This window comes from Bubalus kerabau, chromosome 13, assembly GCF_029407905.1.
Source record: "Bubalus kerabau isolate K-KA32 ecotype Philippines breed swamp buffalo chromosome 13, PCC_UOA_SB_1v2, whole genome shotgun sequence".
Classification (NCBI taxonomy): Eukaryota; Metazoa; Chordata; class Mammalia; order Artiodactyla; family Bovidae; genus Bubalus; species Bubalus kerabau.
The window spans coordinates 54,158,511-54,174,663 of record NC_073636.1 but is presented as its reverse complement, the minus strand read 5'-3'; the positions used below and the strand labels follow the sequence as shown (position 1 = coordinate 54,174,663).

Genomic DNA, 16,153 nt, shown 5'->3' with positions numbered 1-16,153 from the left:
AACACCGACAAAGCAGACATATATGTGAATATACACACATCCATCCCCTCTTGCTAAGCACTATAAAACAGCATCACTCAAAGTTGCAAAATTCCACAATAAAATAACAGCAAATCAAATCTTGCAGTTCAATGAATGGTTAACAGCCATGGCCAAGAAGAATGTTACAAATGGACTGTAAGACAGTGCCAACAGTTATATATATGTAATCGTAACTTTAGGGAGTTAAGTGAGAAACCATATATGATCATCACTCAAGTTCCAAAAGTGCACTTGGAAAAAATCATGTTTGTTAATTACCACTGTTTTACTACGGTTTTAAATTTATTTTGAAGTTTCAGGTTGCACCGAGGGAGGCCACAAGTCTTTCCTGGAGAAGCATGGGGTAGAGAGATGAAGAAGACTGTGTCATTCAGGTTGAGTCAGGAAAAGGATAAGCTGCCAGCTATTACCAGCAGTAGTCAACATTTTTCTGAAAGTTCCAGATGACAAAATCAATGTGAAAAAGAAATGACTTTATATAGGAAAGTGGCCAAGTCATCATAATTTACTGCTTTTCAATATTTATCATCCAAAACCAGTTAGAAATTATAACAGAAAAGAAGATTCCATTCACATTAGGAACAAAAACTGGAAAGTATTTCATTGGAAAAACGCCTGAAATGGGATTGTACTTTATATCTGTAATCAGTTAACAGTGGGCACACTGGATGGTGGCATTTAGTAGGTAAAACAGGAACTTACTTTCATTTTCTACATTGTATGTTTTCTTTTATCTTTTTAATTGTGCACTTATTACCTTTAAATAAAAAAACATGTATTTTAAAATTCTAGCCACAACTCTATAGGACCAATCAACATAAATCAATAAAACCTACAAAATTTTAATTTTTCAACCAGTATACATTTACTTCAAGTAAGAAACATACTTATTATTTTATTTTGGGAATGAATCAGAAAAGTACATCATACGGTTTATATACAGGAATGATGCTGGGCTGGCAACAGGGCAATGGCCTTTACCGCAGGTTCCTCCTCACAGCTGACTCACATGGTTCTGGGCTCATGTGGTTCCACATGCTTGGAAGAGCAGAATGCAAGGGAAGTGACCACTGACCTACAGTTAAAACGTCATCCATCCCAATCACTAGGGAAATTTTCTGTTTTGTTTATTGGCAGAGATTCAGATGAAAATCTGATCTGGCTATGAATCTATGGAAGGAATTATTGTAGGGGTCTGTGCTTTCAATGCCCAGGGCACAGGTTCAATCTCTGGTCAGGAAACAGATCCTATGAGCCGCACAGCTCGGAAAAGAATCTGCCAAGGGCTGCCTGCTGACTAAGTATTAATACGTGTGTTGTGAAAATATGCAGACCCATACCCTAGGTAGAGGCTCTCCATAGCTTGACTACTTGAGTATAATTTTAGCCAGAAATATTCCCGTTTAAGAAATGCACTGCACAGAGAGTGCCAGGTACTGGGTTTATCTGTATTTTAAACTTGAATGTCTCTGAGATTACTGAGCTGGTCATGGAGGGGACTGGTGGAGAAAGGCCATTGACCAGCAGGTAGGACCACCTGGTGCTTCTCTGATGCCTATCATTTTATTGGGCAGTAGAAATTGCCCTCCACTTAGCTGATCAGCTTTTCATGTGAGTTTCTGGTCAATGTGACTCTTGGAGGGAAACTGCACAAAATTTCTTTCCTAGCCCCAATCTCAGCTTCCCTTTCCAAAATGGACATCCTGCGACACAAGCTTGCAGCCAGGCACCAGCCAGACCAGCCACCACTGCTGGAAATGGGCAAAGTCCATTGTGTTCTTTAGAGACCACCAGCTCCACTGGCCCATGATTTAGAAACACCAACTTCAGAAATTCAGCTGCCTGGCTTGCATTACAATGCACAATTCCAGCAACAATACAAGAGGCCTCCCTATACATCCAAGTGAAACTTCCTCAATGTTTAGAAGAGATGAACATGTAACAAATGTTTACTTTCATGAAACTAAAACATACAATAGCATTTTGGGAATTGTAGAAACGTTATGATTACAGATATAACTTACTACACAAAGGGGAGAATCCCATAAAATACAAAATAAAACCTCTTGCAAGTTGTGAGGACAGAATGAGAAGATGGCTGTATACTAGCCGGGAAGCATTCTCTTTAAGCACAGCATCTGCTAGAACCCTGATCTTAGACTTCGCTCTAAAGCTGTGGGCAGCAGGGTTGTGTCTGTGGAGGCTCTGTACTGCCAGAGTGCAAATTCTCTTTTGAGAACTGATACTTCAAAGTACAAACATACAACATAGATTCACAAACATGTTTACCATGGAAGGTAACGGAATTATATTCAGAAATGAAATAAAAAAGAAACTAACATCCAAATGAAAAGAAAAAAAAGAAACCATACTCCTCCACCTAGCATTCCTGGTTAAATAATGTCTCAATTTTAGAACCAAAAAGCAGTGGGCCTTGGGGAGGTGGAGAAGTGACTTTGGTTGGGTGCAGTCTCACACCAGGAGGGAGTCTTACAGCCATCCGGCCAGGGGTCATGACAGCACGTGCTCCAGAATGCCTTGTCTAATCAGCTGCTCACACTTCCACCGAGGTAAAAAGTGCTGAGGGGTGGGGGGAGGAAGAGGAATGAAGAGCATTATTTTAAATTACATGTCGTGTCATTAAAAAGCAGCAATGCATGCTGAATATTTCAAACTGCACCAGAGAAGTAGTACAAAGCTAAGCTTATATTTGCTATTTTCATCAACTGAAATTGATGTTACTTAGAGCTATACTAAAATCTGAATTTTATAAACAAATTCATACTTTAAGTTAAATTTAAACTAAAGACTTCTGGATTCTAGTAGGTATTTTCCTTAGTGTTTACATTTTTAGATTTATGCACAGGAAAGCCAGGTAGGTGATCTGGGCCACAGACTACAAGGGATGTGGCAACAGTTCACTAAGAAGGCAAACGGAAGGAGTGTCTTCTCCATTAAACCTCTTGAGGATCTATGTCTGAACAGTCATTCCTCTACTAACAGTGCAACTCTTCTCCCATATTTTTCAAGGATGAAGTCTTTGTAACCCACGGATGCTGGCCACACGCTGTGTGTGAGGAAGATGGTGCCCAGCTAAAGCTCATCCTCCATGTCTCCAGAGAGCACACTGATCTCATTCTGAGGTGGAACGGCATCTCCTGGTCTCATTCCCTCCCAAACAGCAAGGCTTAACACAGAAGGGAACATTTACTAAATTCTGGAGCAGGGAGGTGCAGGGAGTGAGGCCGGAAGACTTTTCAAGCTCACAGGTGGCCAAAGAAACCTCAAAGACTAGACAGACATAGATACTTGAGTAAAAATGAAAAACAGTGCATTAGAAAGTGCAGCATAGAGAACTCTAGAAGGTGAACTGAAGGAGAGAGTATGGCAAGTACTCAAGGAAGCGGACACTACTTCAGCAGCACCGTGTGCCTGACAGTTCTTCACAAACTCAAGGCCTCATGTGGGACCCATGACCAAAGAAACTCCTGCCAACCAGTCATGAAGACCCATGGGCTGAGGACTGATGTCTAACTTAACTGAATTTTTTAAGTCTTACAACTATGAAATGTAAAAAAAAAGAAGAAAAAACACACACACACAAAAAAACCAATGGAGTTGTTCATTAAACAGTTATTCCAATGTCTACTAAGACATTTGTTCTCATTTCTGGGCAATGGGAAACATGCCCCATAGAGTCAAGAATAAAGGACTATATGGTAGGAAAATGTTTCCCTATTAATATTTCACATTATGTGGGTGATCTATAACACAGATTTTATAGAAAACTTATTTCTGATGTGCTCAGACATGTTAGAAGCCTCTTAATGTCCACTACAGTAGCTGATGCTTTTAAGTTACCCCAGTTTTAGAGTGACACTGAGAGACAAAGTCTCATCAAGAGGAAGGCTTCTGCCCACAAACCCTAGGGCCCACACGCCACAACTACCAAACCTGCGTGCTGCCACCGCAGAAGCCCGTGCACCTAGAGCCTGCAGGGACCAGGCAGTCTGACTGCACCCAGAATCCCTACATGATGTTTAAGGGTCAACGGTATTAACCCTTTCTTACTATATGTGACGTTTGCTTCAAGTCTTTAGAAAAAGGATAAAAGGATGTATTATGATAAACTTAATGCCTATGACACAAATGATCATGGCAAGGTGATATTTAGCTACTGACTCCAACATTTCCATCATTCAACACTCTTACGAAATTTAAAGTATACTAAGACAGTAAATACCTGGCTATTTTTTTTTAATAGCACTGAAGTACCATCCTCAACTTCAAATTCTCCGTAGTCTTTTAGACACCGCACCTGAAAAGAAAACCTGATGTATTATAATACCTAAATTATTTTTTGTTATGAAGTAACCATCAAGTAGCTGGGCACTGTACATGTACCTACAGGGAAGTCTTAGGCTCTGTGTGCTTCTTCTCTGTGTAGTTAGGCTTAGTATTCCTTACTGAGGCATACTAGTGGTTCCAGTGTCCACTAGTTCCAATGTCCACTGATGGGGAGGAAGAAAACTGGCAAATCTCTGAATATATGTGTAGGTCAGCACTGACAGCAAGGAAACTGAAGGAGCTGCCAAAGAGAGTTTTGGGTTGGTTTTTCACTTTGATTTCATTTTGTTTTAATAATATGTAAAGTACTTACATGGTTCTAAAGTTAAAACTTTTAAAACAGGTACAGCCAAAAATTTTTAGCTGTTCAATCCCGTTCCCACCACCACCTACAAGTAAAAGTTTTGGCTTGGGTTTACGTTTCCTCCCATTTGTTTTTTGCGCTTCTCTAATATTGATTTTTTTTTTTTTTTTTTTTTTACAAACTGAAGATTTGTGTCAACCCTGCATTGTCAGATAGCAGGATTTTTTAGCAATAAAATATGTATATAATGCTAACACATACTCAATAGACGAGTGCAAGCATAACTTTTACATGCACTGGGAAACCAAAAGATTTGTGTGACATGTTTTAGTGAATATTCGCTTTATTGTGAGTTAGAAACCAAACCTATGGTGTCTCCGAGGTATGCGTATATACAGTAGTATATATTCATATACCCCCCTCCCTTGGACAAAAGTCAACACATTCTATGCATCAAAAAAACACTCATTTTTTAAAAAGGTGTACTTACTTCTATATATAGGCTTTTTGGAGGTTTCATATCCTGTGTGATGTCCAAACCTTCGTCTCCTCCCAAAGACCTCATGTAGGTAGCAAGGGACTTTTTATAACGATTGAACCAGTCCATCTGGAAACATAAAGATGAACATTTGACAAAGCTGTAAGAAAATAAATTTGCAGAAACTGTACACTAAACCTTTCAAAAACAGCACACATGCCCACATGCATCTTTACTATGACCATTCATTCAAACTACAAATATTATTGATTGCCTATTATGAACCAGGCACTGGTACCTAGAACAGTAGGTATTGGTTGAGAGAGTCAGTTCCTAGGCAGGTTGATAGGGAGTCTAGGGGTCCCCAAGGAGAGAGGGGTCTGGAATTCTCAAGGAGGAAGAAAGGACAAACTTTTTTATTTCTCCACATTCCTTAGGATTATATAACAATAATGTATCCTGCCTAAGGACAGTCTTTGGATTCAACCTTCTGTTATCTTACAATGTTAATTATGGGAGTAGACCTGGTCTTTACAAGGATGTATCTTGCCTGAGGACAGTGTTATCTTAAAATGTAAATTATGGGAGTAGGTCTGATGAGGTCTTTACAACCTCCAGATATTCTTTGGATTATATAACTTCATTGTTAACACTAGCAAGCGGGTACTCTTTCTGCCCCCTTCTGATGCCTATGTCAGAAGCTTTCTCTATCTCCTTTATACTTTAATAAAACTTTATTACACAAAAGCTCTGAGCGATCAAGCCTCGTCTCTGGCCCTGGATTGAATTCTCCTCCGGGAGCCAAGAATCCCGGTGTATTCACTTGATTCAACAACAACCTTTCATGGTCATTCTGCATATTGGTACCTAAAAATGCAGAATGATATACCACTTTGAAGGACTGGACAATTCAGTATTATAATAATGTTAACTGATCTATAGATCCAAGTCATTCTCAATCAAAACTCCAATTGTTTTAAAAAAATCGGACTTGACAAAGGAGTCTGAAATTTGCATGGAAATGCAAAAAGCCAAAAATAGTCAAGACACTTGAAAAAAGAAGAACAAAATGGGAAAACTTACTTAAGAAGTATTACAAACTTACAATCATTTAAGCAGTATCAAATCAGTACAAGGACAAATAGACTAAGACAAAAGAAAGCCCCCCAACAGACATGCAACTTGGCTCATACATTATTCACAAAAATCTATTCCAGTACTGTAGATCTTTGTGAAAGATAAAACAAGATAACTCCAAAAAGACTGTACAGAAAAACATCCTCATAACCTTCACTAGTAAAGTATGTGCGTGCATACATACACACGTACACCCCTCCCTCAGGTTTAATACTTTGCCAGAACGAATCTCAGGACCCAGGAAAGCACTGTCCTGACATTCACTGTTGTACTGTAGTGAAAGGAATACAAATTAGAACCAGCCAAAGGAAGAGACACCCAGGGTGAGGTATGGGAGAGTCCCAAATGTGAAGCTTTGATGCAACCCACTCCAGTACTGTTGCTTGGAAAATCCCATGGACGGAGGAGCCTGGTAGGCTGCAGTCCATGGGGTCGCCAAGGGCAAGACTGAGCGACTTTACTTTCACTTTTCACTTTCATGCATTGGAGAAGGAAATGGCAACCCACTCCAGTATTCTTGCCTGGAGAATCCCAGGGACAGAGGAGCCTAGTGGGCTGCCGTCTATGGGGTCACACAGAGTCGGACACGACTGAGGTGACTTAGCAGCAGCAGCACCCTGAGGGATCAGGACACACCACCCTCTGGGCACACTGATGTGGAACAATGCACACGATATTGTGTCAACCAGGGAAGCTTACACAACTCTGGAGTGTCATGACATAGGCTGCATTGATTGATCAAACCATGATGCAATGAATCACAGGTGATGGAGCCCTCCTTCTAGCTCCCCTCTCCTCTCTGCAATGATATGCTATGCTATGCTAAGTCGCTTCAGTTGTGTCTGACTCTGTGCGACCCCATAGACGGCAGCCCACCAGGCTCCGCCGTCCCTGGGATTCTCCAGGCAAGAATACTGGAGTGGGTTGCCATTTCCTTCTCCAATGCATGAAAGAGAAAAGTGAAAGTGAAGTTGCTCAGTCGTGTCCGACTCTTAGTGACCCCATGGACTGCAGCCTACCAGGCTCCTCCATCCATGGGATTTTCCAGGCAAGAGTACTGGAGTGGGGTGCCATTGCCTTCTAGAGGCTAAAAGCCTCAAACCTGAAGGGAGAATGGGAACCTCTGAATTTGTAGCCAGTTGGTCAGAAGGGAGAGTGTCCCTGGGAACCCCCAAACCATGGCTGGCGTCTGAAGTGAGGGCAGTCTTAACCTATGAAGTTTGGTCTAACTAGGTAGTTAGTGTCCGAAGTCACTGAAGCAGATGCTATGACCTTCACTTTGTAAATGATGGAATTTAGGCACAGGGAGGGATGGAGTCACCTGCCTAGGATCTCACAGAAATAGAGCCAAGGTTTCTACACGAGTTTGCTTGCCTTCAATCTTGTGTCCTTAAATATTGTGCCTCAGTGACTGGATAAATCAAGAATTCATCACACATTCACAAAGATAAGCAAAGTACGTGTGTGCGTGCGGAGTCTCTTCAGTCGTGTCCAATTCTCTGTGACCCTATGGACTGTAGCCTGCCAAGGTCCTCCATCTGTGGGATTATCCAGGCAAGAATACTGGAGTGGGTTGCCAAGCCCTCCTCCAGGGGATCTTCCCGACCCAAGGATAGAACTCACATCACTTACGTCTCCTGCACTGGCAGGCAAGTTCTTTACCACAAGCGCCACCTGGGAAGCCCCAAGCAAAGTATGTACACACACATATTTTATGAAAAACCTCTAAATAATAATGCCAGTTTTGAATCCTACTGATGGATCACTAGCAGCTAATATAACGGGACCCTTTGTTAAGTAATAGTAGTTTTCCATGCAGCATTTAGAATCACTCCTACCATTCTCAAACAGACCAAAAACTACTGAAAAGCAAATGTTAAAACAAAAAGACAAATACTATAAATACTATTACCAAACCATGCCAGGGGGCTTCCCTTATAGCTCAGTTGGTAAAGAATCTGCCTGCAATGCAGGAGACCCAGGTTCAATCCCTGGGTTGGGAAGATCCCCTGGAGAAGGAACTGGCAACCCACTTCAGTATTCTTGCCTAGAGAATCCTCATGGACAGAGGAGGCTGGCGGGCTACAGTCCATGGGATCATAAGAGTCGGACACGACTTAGCGACTAAACCACCACAAACAATGCCAGAAGCTCAGCCAGTTTCTGAATTTACAAATTTGAATAAGAACACTAACTTACTTCTTCAGCAGACATGTGAAATCGTAAAGCACTTGGCAAGACACTGCCATATTCCCACCTGAGTGCTCTAATCCGAAGCAGCCGGTCATACCTAGAACATTAATACGGTATTGGATCAGAGGCTGTCTTGATCAGGAGAGGCTTAAGACTCAACCACCAGAAGGTAACATGTGGACTTTGATTTGATTCCAGAGGCAAACAAACCACTGTAAGAGGACACCTTCGGGACAACGTGGAAAATAAGAATAGACTGGATGGATGCTGTGAAGGTATGTTCACTGCTCTATGTGTGAGAACTATACAGAGGTCATGTGAGAAAAGGCCCCAAAGGCCCTTATTTCTTAAAGATGCATACGAAACCATTCAGTGGTAAAATGTCTAATGTTTAGCATAGACACATAAAAAAAGATGAAGCAATTATGGCAAAATGTTAAGAACTGTGACCTATATGATGGCTCCATGGGGGGTTGTAATATTATTCCCTAGTTTTACGAATACTGTAATTTTCCATAATAAAAAACGTTTAAGTGGAAAGAGAAAATTCAGAATGTCATAAAAGAGAGACAACTCTAAGAATTTCTGACACCCACTTGGATGGGAACCCGCCACTGCTCCCTGCCACCCCCGCAAACACAGAGACGCTCACAGGTAGGCTACAGTGCAGCGCTGATTTCTTAGCAAAGAGCAGTGTCGAAACTTGATGGTTGGTATCAAATCACCTCGTCCACTTGACTTTGCTTCATTCCTGGTAAAACATTTAAGGAAAGACTGTCTACTGAATACAGGTTAAATTTTCAAAGTCAGCTAACAACTAACTCCATACTTGTTTTTAGCCATTTATGTCAGTAGTTAACCTACCTAAATAGTACCTGCCTCCACATTGGAGCTTTTGCTAACAGAATAAAATAGAAAAGAGCCAGGGAATTCCCTGGTGGTCCAGTGGTTAAGACACCGCACTTTCACTGCTGAGGGCACAGGTTCAGTCCCTGGTCAGGGAACTAAGGCCCTGCAAGCTGTGTGGACAAACTTAAATTCTTTAAAAAAAAAAAAAAAATTAAAAATACCTAACTAATTTGCCTAGGATCATACTCCCATTGTTTTGTTTAGCCATGTGGCACATTGTGTTTTGCACACGGATTAATTTCCATCGTCTCCAAAAGACAACTTTTTGCCTCACTTTTTAGAATCCCTTTTTCATGCTGGGACAGGAGATCAAGTATCATGGGGCATAAGGTTATGGCCTCACATCGTGTTCTCATCCTACGTTAGATTTATTCTCCATGTTGCTTATAGTGTGCTCTTGATTATAATGAAATAGCACAAATAAAATACACCCAATTAACATCAAAGTATTTGATTAAATACACAAGAACTTCCTTAAAAAATTCACATTTCCATGTGAGCAATTAAATAGGAATAGATTTCTTCTGACAAAGAATTTTAACCAGAAACTGATAATAGTGACTGTCCTGCCCAGAACCAAACTAGGAGGATAGGGCACAGAATTTTTGGGGATCATGAATTTCCCAATGGTATGAATACAGGAAAGTCATTCCCTTACTGGACCAAGGCCTGTTCAGTTACCTCCTAAATAGGTCTGTAAACTGTTCTCTTTTTCCCTAGTCTGGCTCACCCTTCCTATCACCTGCATGACCACCATTTTCCCTCTCAGTCCCACCATCCACTGTCCACATGGCGGCCAGGGTGATTGTTAGAACACAAACATGCCACCACCTCCCCCACATGCTTAAAAATCTCACCTGGTGTCGCCCTTTGCCTGCTCACTAAGTTTCAGCCACACTGGCCTTTGGTAATGATCAGGTCTCTGAGCATCCCACCCTCTTTCATGACTCAGGGCCTTTGCACATGCTGTTTCTTCCACCTAGAAATGCTCTGTGCCCACAATTACTTCCTCACTAAAACCTACTTATTCAGGCTCCAGCTGAAGTGTCTCTTCCTTGGAGACAATTTCCAGGATTTCTCAATCTACTAATATTTTCAGTGCATTACTCTCTTCACAGCATTTTCCTTCACAGCTGGTAGTCCCACCTGGTTTACCTCTTTCTATGGTATCAAATCCTTCCAAATCCTCATTCTCATAAAATGAGATAAGGACTCTAAAGTCAAATGCTCCTCCACCCATCCAAGAAATAGTTTTTGATCTTCAACTATGTTTGCACTTTAGGGTCCTTCACACGGGGAGAAAATTTTGGGTTTACCCTCTTGATTTCTGCTGTTTACAGTTGAAACACCAGAGCCCTTTATCAGCTCATAACTGTTGAGTGCATATCTGTTGCATGAACAAATGAATGACTTGGGAACCTGAGTTCAGGACTTTCCATTTCCCTTACATTTACTGCAGACCTCTTGCACACCAGTTCCTCGTTCATCGGTATCTATCATTAAACACAGTCACTGCAAAGTGTTTCTACTCTTCTGTGTAATCCACAAACCTTAACAACACGCTACTCATTTCTATGTCTAACTAACTGATGAAAACACTACCTAACAAGGCCAAGGATGAAATCTCATGTTGCAGACAGACTTCTCTCCAGGTTGAGCTCTCAATACCTCATTTTTCCTCCAGCAGTCAGTGCTCTTGTGTCTTATTCTTCACCCAGTCACAGGATCCTCTGAAGTCTGTTGTTCAGCCCAGATTCTCCACTGTGCCAACTACCATGGTTGGCTCTAAATAGTCTGCAACTCCAGAACCCTTTAACATACCAAGCTGTAACGTTCTGCAGCACGAATTCCCAGGGAATTTCACTCAAGCTTTTGGAAGTCACTGCTGCTCCTGCTAAATTTGCAAACTGCCTGTTTTCCCTTTAAACCAGTAAGGCCTCACCTGATGGAAACAACACACTTCACTCGTTAGGTCTGTTACTTGCTCCTGTCTCATCTCTTTTGGATCCACCCTAAATCCTTTCAAGTCACACCAGTCAAACAGTAACTATTTATCAAACACCTACCATGTGCCAAGCTCTATTTGGTCCCTACAGACATAACAATCATTAACACAAATCCTACTTCTGTATAGCTAGGGAATGATCAGGGTCACAGAGAATTAAAAAAACCAAATCATATCTTTTTAGATATGAATATTAAGATGATCTGACTTCAATATTGTATTTCTTAAATTCTTTTAAAATATCAAGCTTACCAACTTACACATCAGATTGGTTTTGCTCGTATAAAGCTTTCATCTCCTCCAGAACTTGCCTCAGTCCATCTTCCTGGAACATATAAAATTACACTCATTAATTCCCCCACCAAGTTTGTAGCAATACTTTATGCTTATGTACCTTATGAAAAACCAATAGTCCTTCCACACCTACTAAGATGGCTATAATAACAAGTGTTGGAGAGGATGGGGAGAAACTGGAACCCTTCTACAATGCAGGTTGGAATGCAAAATGGTACAGCCCTATAGAAAACAGCTGTGTGGGTCCACAAAAAGTTAAATTTAGAATTACCACATTATCCAGCAATTCCTCTTCTAGGTATACACTCAAGAAAACTGCAAACCTAAGTTCATACAAAAACTTATGCACAAATATGCAGAGCAGCATTATTCATAACAGCCAAAAAGTGGAAACAATCCAAATGTCCAATTGATGAACAGATAAGCCAAAACGGTATGTCCATTCAATGGAATATTACTCAGTCAAAAAAAGAAGTGCTGATACATACAACAACATGAACTTCGAAAACACTGCTTAGTGAAATAAGCCAGACAGAAAAGGACAAATACTGTATGATTCCACTTATCTGAAATGTCTAGAATAGGCAAACTCATAGAAACAAAGTAGATTAGAGGTTACCAGGCTGAGGGGGAAGGAGTGGGGAGTTACTGCTTAAAGGCTATAGAGTTTATTTGGGGTTATGAAAAAGCTTTGGAAATAGGGGTGATAGCTTTGGAAACGTAATTAATAACATAATTAATGCCACTGAAATGTACACAGAAAAATGGTTAGAAATGGCAAAGTTTAAGTTATGTATCGTTTACCACAATTAAAAAAAAAAAAAAAAGGAATGAATTGCCAACAAAATACACAGTCAACAGACTGGGCTGAGAAGTCAGACAGAAAGGAGTACATACTGTATGCTTCTAACTGGCCCGGTACAGAAAAGTTTGCAATTCCTGGCATGCTGACTCCAAAAATACAATAAAAAAGACAAATATAATCTGTAGGGGAAGGAAAATCCTTGGTTGCCTAGGGCTGCAGATGGGAGGTAGCTAGTGCCACAAAAGAGAAAAGGGAATCCTTGGGATAGCAGAAATCTTGGTTGGGTTGCTGGTTACAAGGATTGTATACATTTGTCAAAACTCAAAGGTCTATTAAAATGTGTACTGTATTGTATATAAATTATACCTCAGTAAAACTAATGACAAAAAACCAATAGTCTACAGAAGTAATAACACATGACAAAAGCATGTAAATAACTTATTATTTATTGGAAAAGAATCTTAAAAGGTTATTACCCAAAAAACCCCCAAAAAACCTACACACTGCTAGGATAGAAAACAGAAAGGTCAAAGGAGTTTTTCTGCTATCTACTTGGGCAAATTTCTAAAAAACTTCCCTTGGAAGGATAAAAACATTAGAATTATAAAATTCATAAATGTTATACAATGTCTGTCAAAAAGCAACCCCTACACCTGAAACACTGTAAATAAACTATATTTCAATTAAAATTTTTACACACACACACACACAAAACCCAATAATTCTATAACAATGACAACCAAACACACACACACACACACACACACAAAACCTCCATACAAAACAACGATAAGCAACCCATCTACTTTTAGAGCCAAAATATATGCATTAGCAAAAATGTTTTAGCACTACTGGTATAATTACAAAATTACACTCCTTAACCCTGCTTGAATGTAAGAAATCATTTCTAATGAAAAATGAAAGCATGACTTCTACTTTTTCTTTCATCAACTGGTTAAAAAGATATCATGGAAAAGTCTGATTTACTAGAATTCAGTTAAATATTCCTTTTATCACAAATATTATTTGAAGGAACAGCTGAAACTCTTGCACAATTAGGAGATCGGCAGGTATACAAAAGACAAGCATGAAATAAACTTGTAAAGATACAACCAAGTCCTCAGATTTAAAATTTTATTTCTTTCTTTAAGACTTAGATTTTTAAAATTTACACTGGGAGTTGCATCATTTTGTGCTCCCACCTCCAGCTGTGAGCCCCTGGGAACTCAAGATAATTTTCCTAAAGTCTCAAATGATTATCAGTTCTGCATATCCAAAGTGCATCATTCCAGTTTGTCAAACACAGCACCTAACCATGAGGGATTCTGGGATAAACAAGGCAGAGTCCCTGCTCTAAACCAGCTACTATCTGCTGGGGAGGAATGATTCTCGAAAGCATGTATTGGTCAAGGGTGTTAGGGGTCAATCAGATCAAGATCAATTCTTAGTCTAACCCAGCTAAGCTGTCCCAGTGGCCAGCCCCCAAAGGCAGGCACAACTGCAAGAAAAGGTGCAGTCTAAGACCCAGAAAAGCCAGGATTTTACACTTCTAAGAAACCAACACTTAAAATCTAAGCGAAAGACAGCTGGACTATCAGTCTGAAAAGCCAGCACCTGTGGGAAGTCTCTGTGCCTTTGGGCTGGTTCCTTCCTATGTCTTCCCACTCTAGTGGGGCCATATAGGAAAGCCTCCACCTCTCTCAAACATCTGGCTTAAAACTCAGCATTCATAAAACTAAGATCATGGTACCCGGTCTCATCACTTCATGGCAAACAGATGGGGAAAAAATGGAATCAGGGGCAGAATTTATCTTCTTGGGCTCCTAAGTCACTGCAGATGGTGACTGCAGCCATGAAATTAAAAGACGCTTGCTCCTTGGAAGAAAAGCAATGACAAGCCTAGAGAGCATTTTAAAAAGCAGAGGTACCACTTTGCAGACAAAGGGCCCTATAGTCAAAGCTATGGTTTTTCCAGTAGTCATGTACGGATATGAGAGTTGGACCATAAAGGAGGCTGAGCACCCAAGAACTGATGCTTTTCAATTTTGGTGCTAAAGAAGACTCTTGAGAGTCCCTTGGGCAGCAAGGAAATCAAACTAGTCAATCCTAAAGGAAATCAACCCTGAATATTCCTTGGAAGGAATAATGCCGATGCTGAAGCTCCAATACTTTGGCCACCTGATGTAAAGAGCTGATTCATTGGAAAAGACCCTGATGCTGGGAAAGATTGAGGGTAGGACAAAAGAGAAGGGGGCTACAGGGGGTGAAATGGTTGGATGACATAACTGACCCAATGGACATGAATTTGAGCAAAGTCAGGGAGACAGTGAAGGACAGGGAAGCCTGGCCTGCTGCAGTCCATGGGGTCACAAATACTGGGGCATGACTTACGGACTGAACAGCAGCAACAACAACCCCTCTGCGTTCTGTGTCTCCAGTGAACCTCCCGCTGTGGTCTCCTTTTTAGATAAGGTAACTGCCTGAAGTTGCAAGAATAACAGACTGGAAATCTGTTCAAGAAAACTGTTCAAGTTGAGGCTCCGCTTCCAACACGCCCCAAGTTCAGACAAGCCCTTTAACTTGATCCTTAATTCCAGCAGCTCAGTTTTCCTATTTGTTAAATAACCCAAGGTCAGACTAACTGCTCTTGATTATTCAAAACTCACCTTACCCAGACGCTCTTCTGCTGACCGCCAGATGTTTACTCTGCTACCTGAGTGAAGCCTCCAGAGACTCCGGTCTCTCCACTCCCCGGCTACTCCTCTCACCTCCACCCCTGTCCTCGTACCTACCAGTCCTGTCGTCTTAGGACACGGTGTTCAGGGCCCCCCGACCGGGCTGTGGACCACATCCATTTTCTTCTGTGGTCTATTTATAACCCACTCAGAACCAGTCTTTCTTCTATCCGGTCCATTCCCCAAAGTGCTGCGACAGCTATCAAAACACAGAGTAATCCCGTCGCTCCTCTGAAATGCCTTGTAGTGACAAGCAAACCTCCCGGCCCCGGAGCCCCCTTGCTGCCCGCCCTTCGCCGGCGGGGAGGGGAGGGTATTTGCACGGCCGGCTCCCCGGTGGGGCTACACTCACCGCAGCCCTCAGGGCGCGGCCCTAACGCCCGGGCTACGCCGGTCCACACCTTCCCGGTGTAACTCACACCTGAACTCTAGCACCCCGTTTCCCGATCTCTCTGCGCCTCACCGGGGCGAGACGCCCACCGCCCAGCCCGCGCGCACCGCAGCTACGAGGACGCCGGCGGCGGCGGGAGACCAGGGCGGGGGTCGGGGGCGCGAGGAGAGTGGCGGTAACCCCCTGCGCTCGCTGGAAGCCACCAAAACCGACCTGCCCACGACCTTCCCACAACCATGGAGGGGAACCACAGGCACACCCGCCATCTCGCTCTGGGTTGTGCAGCCCCAGAGAAGCGCCCTGGGGAGGACCCCGCCCTCACGTTGAAAGCAGGCAGCCTTCCCTCGGCCGCGCGGTGCAGCTCCCGGACCAGCTCCATGGCCTTCTCGCAGAACATGGCCCAGGCACCGGGCCCTTTGGACCCCAGGCTCTCAGCCGAAGTGCCACCTCACTATTTCCTACTGCTTCGGCTCCTATTGTTCCCAGGCGCGCGCAGTACCGACCCCACCTCCG

The 16,153-nt window shown here is 42.2% G+C and overlaps 1 protein-coding gene, 1 long non-coding RNA gene and 1 other non-coding gene across 5 annotated transcripts in view; 2 read left to right on the top strand and 1 right to left on the bottom strand.

The window, feature by feature from the left end:
• LOC129625710 (uncharacterized) overlaps nucleotides 1–3,694 on the top strand; it is a 21,468-nt gene extending 17,774 nt beyond the window's left edge. The window contains exon 3 of the long non-coding RNA XR_008701587.1: nucleotides 3,073–3,694. This is a non-coding gene — a long non-coding RNA (uncharacterized LOC129625710). The remainder of the gene's footprint in view (nucleotides 1–3,072) is intronic.
• Nucleotides 883–16,153, bottom strand: LOC129625709 (DNA replication complex GINS protein PSF1). 3 transcript variants are annotated; one of them, XM_055544394.1, is made up of 8 exons: nucleotides 15,963–16,102; nucleotides 15,307–15,448; nucleotides 11,676–11,740; nucleotides 9,154–9,252; nucleotides 8,508–8,598; nucleotides 5,184–5,300; nucleotides 4,286–4,360; nucleotides 883–2,622 (listed from the first exon to the last, which is right to left on the bottom strand). In XM_055544394.1, the coding sequence occupies exons 3-8, from the start codon at nucleotides 11,708–11,710 to the stop codon at nucleotides 2,554–2,556; spliced, it is 486 nt and encodes a 161-aa protein (XP_055400369.1). In that variant the 5' UTR covers nucleotides 11,711–11,740; nucleotides 15,307–15,448; nucleotides 15,963–16,102; the 3' UTR covers nucleotides 883–2,553. The 3 variants fall into 3 exon arrangements, with proteins under 3 accessions (XP_055400369.1, XP_055400367.1, XP_055400368.1); XM_055544392.1 differs by lacking the exon at nucleotides 15,307–15,448 and having other exon boundaries at nucleotides 15,963–16,153; XM_055544393.1 differs by lacking the exons at nucleotides 883–2,622; nucleotides 15,307–15,448 and having other exon boundaries at nucleotides 4,286–4,373; nucleotides 15,963–16,153.
• Nucleotides 9,433–9,505, top strand: TRNAE-UUC (transfer RNA glutamic acid (anticodon UUC)). The gene has a single exon. It is a non-coding gene; the product is annotated as a tRNA-Glu (tRNA).

Excerpts from the sequence above, each read along its gene's own strand:
- LOC129625709 (XM_055544392.1), bottom strand. The coding sequence starts at position 16,037 with ATGTTCTGCGAGAAGGCCATGGAGCTGGTCCGGGAGCTGCACCGCGCG. Across the intron at positions 8,599-9,153 it reads CGCTGCACTGTAGCCTACCT|GTATGACCGGCTGCTTCGGA; the intron begins GTGAGCGTCTCT and ends TTAATGTTCTAG. Across the intron at positions 2,623-4,285 it reads TATTAAAAAAAAATAGCCAG|CACTTTTTACCTCGGTGGAA; the intron begins GTATTTACTGTC and ends CCCACCCCTCAG.